Genomic DNA, 11,870 nt, shown 5'->3' on the forward strand with positions numbered 1-11,870 from the left:
CATTTGGAGAGGAAGATGATGTCTGTCTGTATCTGTGCGAGTTTTTTCATGAAGTTGACAGATTTCCACTCTATACGGCTAAATTCAGTGCCTTGCATAATCACAGGTTTCAGAGTAGCAGCCGTGTTAGTCTGTATTCGCAAAAAGAAAAGGAGTACTTGTGGCACCTTAGCGACTAACAAATTTATTAGAGCATAAGCTTTCGTGAGCTACAGCTCACTTCATCGGATGCATTTGGTGGAAAAAACAGAGTAGAGATTTATATACACACACACAGAGAACATGAAACAATGGGTTTATCATACACACTGTAAGGAGAGTGATCACTTAAGATAAGCCATCACCAACAGCAGGGGGGGGAAGGAGGAAAACCTTTCATGGTGACAAGCAGGTAGGCTAATTCCAGCAGTTAACAAGAATATCAGAGGAACAGTGGGGGGTGGGGTGGGAGGGAGAAATACCATGGGGAAATAGTTTTACTTTGTGTAATGACTCATCCATTCCCAGTCTCTATTCAAGCCTAAGTTAATTGTATCCAGTTTGCAAATTAATTCCAATTCAGCAGTCTCTCGTTGGAGTCTGTTTTTGAAGCTTTTTTGTTGAAGTATAGCCACTCTTAGGTCTGTGATCGAGTGACCAGAGAGATTGAAGTGTTCTCCAACTGGTTTTTGAATGTTATAATTCTTGACGTCTGATTTGTGTCCATTCATTCTTTTACGTAGAGACTGTCCAGTTTGGCCAATGTACATGGCAGAGGGGCATTGCTGGCACATGATGGCATATATCACATTGGTAGATGCGCAGGTGAACGAGCCTCTGATAGTGTGGCTGATGTGATTAGGCCCTATGATGGTATCCCCTGAATAGATATGTGGACAGAGTTGGCAACGGGCTTTGTTGCAAGGATAGGTTCCTGGGTTAGTGGTTCTGTTGTGTGGTGTGTGGTTGCTGGTGAGTATTTGCTTCAGATTGGGGGGCTGTCTGTAAGCAAGGACTGGTCTGTCTCCCAAGATCTGAGAGAGCGATGGCTCGTCCTTCAGGATAGGTTGTAGATCCTTGATGATGCGTTGGAGGGGTTTTAGTTGGGGGCTGAAGGTGATGGCTAGTGGCGTTCTGTTGTTTTCTTTGTTGGGCCTGTCCTGTAGTAGGTGACTTCTGGGTACTCTTCTGGCTCTGTCAATCTGTTTCTTCACTTCAGCAGGTGGGTACTGTAGTTGTAGGAATGTAGTCATGGCTGGTTGTTACCCTCCACCTTATTTCAGTGCAATTTAAAATGCTCTATAACAATCCATTCAAAATTCTAGTTTATAATGGGAAATTAATTCCACTGTAACCTGACCTGGTTCGCTGATTTTGTAACTTTAATCTAGTGCCCATATTTCAGCTCTACATTTCACATTAATGCTTAGCCTCAGAAAACTCCAGAATCAAGTAAGTTCCATTGTTCTTGTGTCTGTAAATACATGGATTAACCTTGCAACATATGCATGCAGGCATACTGTATATAGAAATAAGAACACTTATCAATTTCCTCCTGCTGGTGTTGTGTCTAATGAACAGACTCTTTGCTATTTGCCTGCATTTTCATAAATTTTAACTTTGTTTTTATCCAGGTTCACAACTTTATCGTGTTTTTTCAGTATCTAGTCTTTCATTGGCATCACTGAACACGGGAGACAATGACAGCGTGCAATCAGGCAAGAGAACACCAAGGTAAAGCTGCAATAACACCTTTATTTAATATAAATTGGTGTTTATCTTCAGAAAACTGGCATACATACTAAAATGCTTAAAGAATCCAAGTTGTATATTTTGTATTCTGACAACTGATGCTTTTTCCTGATCTGAAACACTGATCCTTCGCACTGTCGGCTGATGAAGAACTGAGTAATGTGCGTTAATTTTCACAAATGCTGCTGATTGTGCAGCTGTGAATGAGTGCAAAAGAGCACATCCACTGGATTTTTATCAGTGCTCTCTCTTTAATTCACACCTTTAGGCTCAACCTGTAGATTCTTTGTTCACATGCTGTCAGTTTATATGCCATAATACTTTTTTGCTGATTTGGTAGAATTGTTGTGTTTTTTGTTTTTCTTAGTGGCTGCACAAAAGTAGTCAGGAGCTAACCAGAACTTAACTGGCATTTTTTTCAACAGCCTAGGCTGAATACCAGAATTTATTGTGAGTTAAAAGTCAGTGTGGTATTTTCACTTGAAAATGATATAATGAAAGATTGAATTAAATAAACAGAAGTTCATACAATTACATTCAAGAAGAGAGGAGCGAAGGAAAAGGAAAGGTAGTTATTCTGAGGCTCAGATTAGACTTAACCCAACTCTATCCTTTATTTACTGCCACCATGCTTTACTTCTCAACTGTGACCAGCCCTGTAGCTTTAATGAGCTACTGCCTCACTGTTCTTCATGCTGTGACAAAATTCTTCCTCTGCCTTGGTGGGTCCTGTGCTTATTGGTGGATTTGCTCGCCTCAGAGATTCACAGCAGCCCTCAGTGTGGCCACTTTTGCTAGTGGCTCAAACCTGCCGTTCACTCAGGTAACCTCATCACTGGCCAGCAGGGGGGAAAGGAAGGAGAACAATCCCCAGTCTCTGCCAGTCCACCTAGTGGGTCGGGGGACAGGCCAGGGACTGCCCCTGTTACCTTACCCAAGGAAAAAGGACCTGCTTAATCTGGAGCAAATATATCTGCCTTCTATCACTCTCCTGTAGCCATCTGGCCTGACCCTGTCACACTGCTTTGAGCACTGGCTCGTTGCTTGTCACAGTAGTGCATAAATTCTTTTAATTAAATGTATTGTGTATTTGGCATCTCTTGAAACTATCGGTTTTATTTGAGAGGAGGTGTACTGTAACTACATTTTAGCTATTCTACAGAAAAAAATAAAGCCTTGTCTACAATGGTGTTATTTACACCAGGTTAGCCACATGGATATATCTGTACTTGTGCAAAACCTTAGTGCTGATGTACTGTGGGGGGAGGGCAAAAAGTGGAAGACCTATAGGCCTATGAAAAGTCAGGGGAAGCAAATAAAGGTCAAGGGGGAGAACTCCCTTCCTTGCCCCATAGCAAATGACTCCCATGATTTTAAGGACAAAGCATTATTATTTCAGCCCCAATGGTTAATGTTTGTGAAAACAAAAGGTTATAATGGAAACTGTTTTGCAACCTTAACTATAGCAGTCCTTAACTATGGCAGCTGCTATAATAATGCCATCATCAGTAGAAATGGGAAAACAAACCTTGTACTTCTAGTTAATCATCCTGTCAAGAGCAGGCTTTCTCCCTATGGAAAATTCTCAAATGTTTTGTTCAGTGTAGTTTTAAAAGATTCAAGCAAAATTCAATAAGACTGTTCTACAGCCTAATATATTTTGTTAGAACTGTTTCCTTGAGATAGTCTAAAATTTCATACTATTATTACGCTTAGTAATAGCTTTTGGAATACCTTAAATAATACATGCGACAGAAGGTAAATGTACAGAATTGCTCCTCTAATTCTTCTGGTAGCATTACAGCTTTTGGCTTTTAGTCTACATTTCATATCCTGCTGTCTTCTATCATAGTAATATATTCTAAGCACAGTTGCCAACTTTCACGTGGTAAATAAGCACCCCAACTTTCATAGTAAGCCAAAAATCAAGCTAATCCATTTCAAAACAAGGCCAAAACAAGCCAATCCCTAAGAACCACCATACTCACTGTGACTAGATCCCCCCAGCGTGCAGTCTGGGACTGTGGTGGGCCTGCTGTGCACTCTGACTCTCTCCCCAGGCTTGCCCCCCCCTTGCCAGGAGCCGATCAAAAAAGAAGCAGCAACAAGCTACAAGCCAAACAAACTACAAGCCAAAAACAAGCCGAATTTCTGCATTTGTTTTTTGGTGGGTTTGGTACATCTGATTCTGAGTTTTCTTTGGATGTTAAAAGGCCATTCTGCTGAAAATAAGGGGGCTTTTTCACAGATATGTTCTACTCAGTTCTGAAAGGAAAACGTATTTTTGTATGGTTTTAGGTCTGAGTCTGTGGAAGGATTCTTATCTCCAAGTTGTTGTGGTAGTCGCAATGGGGAAAAAGATTGGGAAAATGCATCTACAACTTCTTCGGTGGCCTCTGCTACAGAATACACAGGTCAGTGTTGGTAATGTTCTTAGGGAAATGTTTGGGTATAAGAAAGGTCTGTGTATGCGGAGTTTTGGTTCTCCTTTATTTGCCATTCCTACAACGTGACTGAGGACTCTTCCTTAAAGACTTGAAATTAATCTTCTATAATAAAGAAGCAAATGTCTAGACTGTCTAAAAATGGCGTAATTTAATATATAAAATAAAAAATATTGGTAAAATAGGAAATGTGGTATACTAAATAAACAGACTAAACTACAAATTTAGGCCAAATCCCACAAACACTCACATAAGTAACTTTATGCAGGTCCTATTAAAATTGTTTCTATAGCAAGGGAAGGAAAGAGTGTAGAAAATATAGGATCAGTCAGTAACCAAAAGCTTCAAAGAGAAAAATATAAGTGCCATAGGAGAAAAAAATCTATTCCGTAATATAAGTTTAAATATAAAAGAATTGAAGAATTGTTTGAAAGCCAACCATACACCATAGTTTACATCTTGTTTCAATACAGACCACTCTTTAAAAACTCAAGATTTATTAAAAACTCTCAACTGCCTTACTTCTAATATTTCAGTGGCCTATGAGTCTAACAATAGTGACATCATCTTCATCCTCTTTTCCCGTGTGTGTGGCGTGTGATATTACAAAATGTCTTGCATCATTATAATAAAATCTGTGTTTTTGTCCATGTAATATCGCTCAGTCTGGCAAAGAATAGCTCTGAAGTATCAACAGGTATTGTAGATAAACAAGCTTTTAAGGAGGTTAATTTTGATCTATGAGGCTGTGCAGCTCTAGCTATGCTGGGAAATTTGTATGTTCTGAAAATAAACTATTTTCCTCTTCAACACTACTGCAATAACTACAGAAGAGGCCAAATTTACAATCTGGATACTGCACAGTACTTATCTACCAATCTTTGAGAGCACTTTCAACCAACTTAATCGCTTCCTCGCATCTCCTCAGGATTAAGTCTAATACAGGTACTAAAACTGGACTTAGGTTGTCTCCTTTAGTTCTCTCAATAAGACCCATTGACTAAACATTTGGGGGGGAGGGGTTTGGTGGGGTTTTTTTTGTTTGTTTGTTTTTTAACTTTTCAGACTTTGTTTTTAAAGCAATATGATTTTTTTAAGGAACTCAGGGTCTTTTGCCACATAATTTTGAACACTTTGTGGTTTATAAATCAGATTTCTTACATCTTTTCCCATTGATTCTGTTCTTCCCTCCAAACAGTCAATTAGTTAGTCTGAGACAGTGAAAGTTAATCTTGACTTTAAATCATTGGTGGCCTTTAAGATTATGTTCCCTTTTATTAGTCTTCATAACTATGTCTCCTTTCAAAGTGTCTTGTCTCAAACAGGAAGATAAATTGCTGAATCTATTCTCCATTGACCAATCCCTCAAAATTGTGAGGGTGAAGAACCAAACATCTTCTAGAGGGCCTCTGATTCTTAAGCTTCACATGGTGCTTTGATGCCAATAGGTTATATCCCCACCCCAAAGAACAGTTTGTTCAAAAATATACTTGATACATTTTTCATCTGGGGGAAGAGGTTTTTTGGTTAAACTTTTTGCAGTAAAATTTTCTTCCAGTGTATGGCTTTTCCACAGGACTGGGTCACCAATTAGAGTCAGCAAGAGGGGGGATACCATCAACCTCTCTACAGCTCACAACCCTACACTGCACACTTGTCAGAAACCAAAGCAGAGACAGTTTCTAATCATTCCTGATGGAACAAGTCCTTCAGGCAGCCTTGAATGACCTGTCAGAATCAGCACCAAGCCCTTCTGCCTTCATTGTGGGCAAGTCGCAGTTGGGATTCCACAAGACCTCCAATCCGAGAAGGCAGGAGACCAATAATTCTAAACGCTGCAGCAACTCACTGTTATCTGTTTCACCCTTTAAAACTAGGGGCAGAGGAAGAAATGAAAATCCTCCTCTCCTAGGTCAAAGGATTTTTAAAAAAAAAAATACAAAGTATTTGAGTAGATTATCATGTGAACAGTTTTTATGAGACATATTCAAGGTAGTTCCCTAAACTGCCCTCTGATGCTGAAGGACATATCATTGAGTGATCTAGTAATATTTAAAAAAAAACTTTTTTCAGTTTTGACAGTTGTACCACATTATATTCATATATAATCATGTGATACAGTAACAGAAGAATAGCAATCAATGTATGTGTGTAACAGGTCTGATCTCTACTTAATTCCTTTGTGGGTGCTAGGATTGTATTGTTACATACACAAACGATACATGGAAAAAGTGTTTCATGGTGTTCGAGACTGCTTTATGTATAGCTTATTGAATCACTTAGCTGATTTCTCGATTCTGTTTCATAGGTCCAAAGCTCTACAAAGAACCCAGTGCAAAATCCAATAAGCATATTATTCAGAATGCTCTGGCTCATTGTTGCTTGGCTGGAAAAGTAAATGAAGGTCAGAAGAAAAAAATATTGGAGGTAAGGATATTTTCCCTCTGATAATTAAAAAAAAGATTAAATCCAGCCTCCTTTGAACATTAGGGAGACGTGCCAGGGTGGAGGGAACAGTGGAAAGGAATCTTCCTCCCAAGGCTGTGTAAATGCTTTGTGGATGGCTAGAGTAGTCTCAGTGATCCCGAGCCTGTCCCCTCTATGAGTAAAGGACCAAAAGAGCAAGGGGTATTATGAAAACAATTGTATAGGAACATGTAATTAAAAAGTATCATACTACTTATTCTGAAGGTGACTGAATTAATTATATGCACAGGCAATCTTAATTCTGGCATGTGCTAACTTTTAAATGCTTGATTTAGCAACTTACCATTCTTTTCTTTTAACAGGTTTTGAAAACATTATTTTCTGAGTTTTTTTAAAAAAAGCAAACTGAAAAAAAGCAATTCCATTTCGTGGAACTTATATGGGTCATCGGCAGAGTTGGGATCTTTAGATCCATAGCACAGATCTCTACTATTTAACCTAATGGAGTAATTGATAGTAATAGTAAACTGTTATCCTCAATGTACAATAGCCACCAGAGTGGTATGAGACACATGCTTTGCCAATGGGTTTACAGCTATTTGCTGAGAGCAGAGCAATGTCAAGATTTAAAAGTGCTGGGTTCAATTCCAGATTCTGGAGGTGTGTGTGCTCTAGTAGGTAAGGCCTTCTGCCCCATCCTCTCCCTCTGCTCTTCACCCCTCTTTATTCATGTCAGAATGCTTCCTTCTCCTCCATACTATCTGGGTGAAAGCAGAAGGGGCTCCAAGAGCACAGGAAAAACAGTCTCTCTGCTGGCAATGTTGGTGCCTGGCACCATAACAGCTCCCAGCAGTATGAAGGAGCAATTACAGAGAAGGTCATGCTCCGCTCCTGCAGTCCTAGAATGGAGCAGGCTCAGTCACTTGTCGGGGATTGCGCATGCTCGGTCTAGTCAGCATGTAGGAGCTGATTCAGATGGATCATGATCTGTGCAACTGGGATCTTTAGACCATAATGCTTACAGTCTCTAAGAAGCCTCTACTGTACATGTGCTAACTGCAATTTTTCAGAAACTTATAGATTGGCCAAATTTGGGTGGATTTTTGGGGATTGTCAACAAGCACATCTTTAGTACTAAGGCAACCTCCCTTGCAAATTGCAAACCCCTGCTCCCAAGTATGGAGGTGCTAGAGCTTCTTAATTAAACAGTTTGTAATTTTTTAACCTGGGCAAAAAAAAAAAAAATTTCCCCTTTCCTCCTTCTTAGGAACAACTGCACTGTTTTTGCTTATTTATTTTTGTAAAAAAAACGAAAATTCTTCCTGAGGCAGACATTCATCATGCAAAAATTTAGCTCTAATAGTTGAAGTTTGGGAAAATTGTAATTAACTGAAAACAGGGTCTTATGGAAACTATAATGGGTTTAAAATAAAACCCCCTACAACTTAGAGTTGAGGGTTTCCTACACATAATATAAATTTCACATTGTAAACACTTTTTTTTTCTTTTTCTTTTAAAGGAAATGGAGAAATCTGATGCTAATAACTTCTTAATCCTATTCCGGGATTCTGGCTGCCAATTCAGATCTTTGTATACATACTGCCCTGACACTGAAGAAATCAATAAGCTGACTGGGATAGGCCCCAAATCAATCACAAAGAAAATGATAGAGGGGCTATATAAATACAACTCTGACAGGAAGCAGTTTAGCCACATACCTGCTAAAACTATGTCTGCCAGTGTTGATGCAATTACCATTCACAGCCATTTGTGGCAAACCAAGAGACCAGTAACTCCTAAAAAACTCTTACCTACCAAGGCATAGTGGGGAAAATATTTGCTTCAGACAACTATGGTAAACTTGCACTTCATCTTTACTGCCTATAGAAAATAGGTTTCTAGTTGCCAACAAGACTTATAGAACTTGCAATTGGACAAGCTCTTTTATCATACACAACTGGAATGTAAACACAGTATTTAGGAAGATTGTCACTTAGGTGATACAACTCAAGTGATAATGGAAATGTCTGATTCATGTGTGGAGATTTGTATGTGCTAATACAAACTATAGGGTACATTTGCTCTATATTTTGATTAGATACATAAGCACTGAATGTTGTTCATCTGCAGTAACTGCAATTACATTTTTTTACCTTTCTTGCCTTATGCTTTTGTGTTTGTGCTTGTCTTAATTTAAATTTCTTGCTGTTTTTTCCTTCACTTTTCTTATTATTTTCAATGTCATTGAATTTTACTTAATGAATCCCATCATGAAATACAAACAAGAAATGTTCTCTCTTATGAGGTACAGAATACTCTATAGTTATTCTAAGACATACTGGTCTTGTTCTGAAAGACGCTCATTGTATGTTCTAATCATTACTGAAAGACCCATTCCACTGAGTATTTCCAGTTCCATTTCAACTCAGTAATACTGCTTTATTTTTTTTAAACTAAATATTAAAGGAATTCTTTGAGCTGCTTAAAGGGAGGTTTCCTTCAGATTCAATTATTATTTAGCAACTAAAATATTCAGGAGAGTTACAGTTTTCACTAACTAAATTTTTTTTTTTCACCTCAGTTCTACTCAATTCTGCCTTAAACAAATTTTGCTGTGGATAGACATCTGATATGGGTTTGTCTGTCCAGCTTTTTAAAAAGTAAATCATTCTTTTTACATACTCTGACAAATGAAATTTTGAGAATCTTTTATCCATTTAAAATAAGTATGGCAAAGAACCTGGTTGACATTTCAATCTTTATAACAAATATAAACATTTTTGAAAATAGCCATTGGAACATATTTCAGTATTATTTACAAAGGGCTGCATTTTGATTTCATAAGTGTTTCTATCACTGTTGTGCTTAATGTTTTTCTTTTGTATAATTATTTTCAGTGTGGCACTGTTCTGAAAAAACTACAAACTTGAAACCTCCCCCAAATCTGTGGTTTTTTTGGCAACGTGTACAAGAGGATTAGTTGGTGGGAGAGGGGCAAACTCATTCTCAGGAAAAGATTTGAATGATTTATGATCCTGTTCTGTTTGTGTTGTGACAACTGGGTAAACATAAGGACAGTATTATGCTATAACTGTGTAGTTCATTCTGTTTCATGGGGAGTAGAGACTAAAATTATGTATATTTCTCTCATTGAACTGCTTCGAGAGAAATAAATGCCTCACTACTATGATGTACTCATTTACTTATATAAAAGATTCACAGGAATGAAATGTCCTTAAACAGTTTAGAACAGTACTTTTTTAATTATTATAAGGCCTTAGGCATAAATGCATTGGGTTGTTTATCAACATTTTCTCAAATGCTGTCAATATTTTACTATAATTTATGTTCTTATATTTATGTATATTTGTTAAAACTGTAAAAAAAAACACACTTTAAAATACATGTTTAAAATGTATGTGGCTCAAAACTACTTGTGGCTAGCTGATTCCTACTGTTTGCATGTATATGATCAGGATATGTAACTCTTATATTTCAAGTGTATACATATTGTGTATATATTATATCAAAAATATAGAGGGGAAAGAGGGTTTGCACATTCTGCCTGTTAGATAGCTCCTACAACTACTGTTATATGAACTTGCGTATAGTAAAAATGAGTTCAAGAAAAGTCAGTGCTGGAGTAGGGTGCGGGTGGATGGAATTAACAGACGTGGATATGGTGAATAAGTTTATAAAGGTTAATCATAGGAGGCCTTTTTCTTTCTAAAACTGACCTAGGATTTGACTGAACACTTGCAATACTCACTAGTACATGCACATCCATCTAAACAAAGTGAGTTAAAATACATGCCATAAGGATTCTTTGAATCATTTATAATATGACTGAATGTATTATGTTCATATTTGTCTACAAGTTAAAAAAATGTGTAGTGTCTAAAGGTAGAATATGAATAATGCAGTTGAAAAGTCCATTGCTCACAGTCTAAAATTTTTCTTAATACAGGAAAAGTGAAGACAGATGCTTTTTCTTTTTTAAGCCTGCAAATTTTCTAATTACTGTGTATCTTTGGTTGGGGTCATGGTTAAAAAAAAAAAGGGGGGGGGGGGAAAGTTTTTCATAAAGGCCAGCATTTATCACTGATCTTTTCAGAACACACTGGTGCTTTCATCAGGGGTATTATTATTATTGTTGCTATGACTGAATTTGCCAAACACTCATCTGAATTTCCAGAGCAAAACTTCAAATTCTAACAGTCATAATTGCTACTGAAACCATTTTTAAAATTTTAGTATGACTGTTTGTTTTTATTGTTTGGCTGTTTAAAGCCAAATACAGCTATTTAATTATGATTTAATGGGCACTGTTGAGAAATGTACAGTGTATTGTGTGCTTACTTGTCCACTTCTGTGGATCATTGCTTCCATATTTTTTCAAATAGTGTGCTGTAAAATATTGTCATATTGCTACTTATGTGGTACAGTGTAGTTTTTCCTTTCAGTGAAATAAAAGCATGGCACCAAAAACCATACATTTTCTCGCACTCTCGTGTATTATGTTTAAATATAAACTGAAAGTGTGATTAATCAATTTATCTATCTATTCAAAGCATGCTCATCATAGTAGCTGGACATCTTACAAATTTTAGAAAAAATACAGAGATTTCTATTTTCTCTTCATCCCCCATTATGTTTATTTTATTTAACATGTAACTATTTAACATGTTCTCTTATCAGAAGAAGGCTGTTAAAGAATTGGCTTTTAACAACTCTTTGCCTTCAAGAATGAAATGTAATCCTAATCTCTTCCAAAAGTAAATTCACAGTTGCAGGCCAGTTGCCAAGAAAATTGCATCTCCCATGCACACTAGTCCCAGTCTTATGGTTAACTTTCACTGTTCCAAAGGATTGATCTAATTTTGGGACGTTATCATTCAGCGTAATGTGTTCATGTCAATAGCTTTGGTTCAGCATGTGAAGGGTTTTTCAATATAAAATGAAGCCTTGTACTTGATTGCTGTTTAAAGGGATAATGGTACCAAAGGCAGAACATGAGGTGAAGTGTTCCCGGTAATCTGTGTTGCAACACAGAAGGGCTGCTGCTTTTTGAATGAACTAAGGCTTCTTAAAAGTTGACCGCTTTTTGTGAAATCACTTGTACTTCCCAACTGTGGTGTATATCTTGGTCAGAAGAAGTTTCAAAAAATTAAGTTAACTTTTTCCAGATATATAAATTAGCAATTTAAATATTTTGAGCTAACCTATGCCCATTTGATGGAATCTTGCATTTGTTTTTTAGCTTTATGG

The 11,870-nt window shown here is 37.3% G+C and overlaps 1 protein-coding gene across 9 annotated transcripts in view; it reads left to right on the forward strand.

Annotated features, from left to right (window-relative positions):
• The window catches only part of CAMSAP2 (calmodulin regulated spectrin associated protein family member 2), a 162,665-nt gene extending 151,572 nt beyond the window's left edge, over positions 1 to 11,093 (forward strand). For 5 of the 9 annotated variants that reach the window (XM_038412792.2, XM_038412796.2, XM_038412794.2 and 2 more), the window contains 4 exons: positions 1,614 to 1,713; positions 4,030 to 4,145; positions 6,484 to 6,602; positions 8,122 to 11,093. In XM_038412792.2, coding sequence (XP_038268720.1) covers positions 1,614 to 1,713; positions 4,030 to 4,145; positions 6,484 to 6,602; positions 8,122 to 8,427 — 641 coding nt within the window. In that variant the 3' untranslated portion in view covers positions 8,428 to 11,093. Of the gene's footprint in view, positions 1 to 1,613; positions 1,714 to 4,029; positions 4,146 to 5,005; positions 5,121 to 6,483; positions 6,603 to 8,121 lie in introns of all 9 variants that reach the window. The other 4 variants (XM_038412793.2, XM_043490887.1, XM_038412795.2 and 1 more) reach the window with 2 other exon arrangements.
• Positions 11,094 to 11,870: the final 777 nt, after the last annotated feature.

The sequence above is a fragment of the Dermochelys coriacea genome, chromosome 8 (assembly GCF_009764565.3).
Source record: "Dermochelys coriacea isolate rDerCor1 chromosome 8, rDerCor1.pri.v4, whole genome shotgun sequence".
NCBI classification, from domain to species: Eukaryota; Metazoa; Chordata; order Testudines; family Dermochelyidae; genus Dermochelys; species Dermochelys coriacea.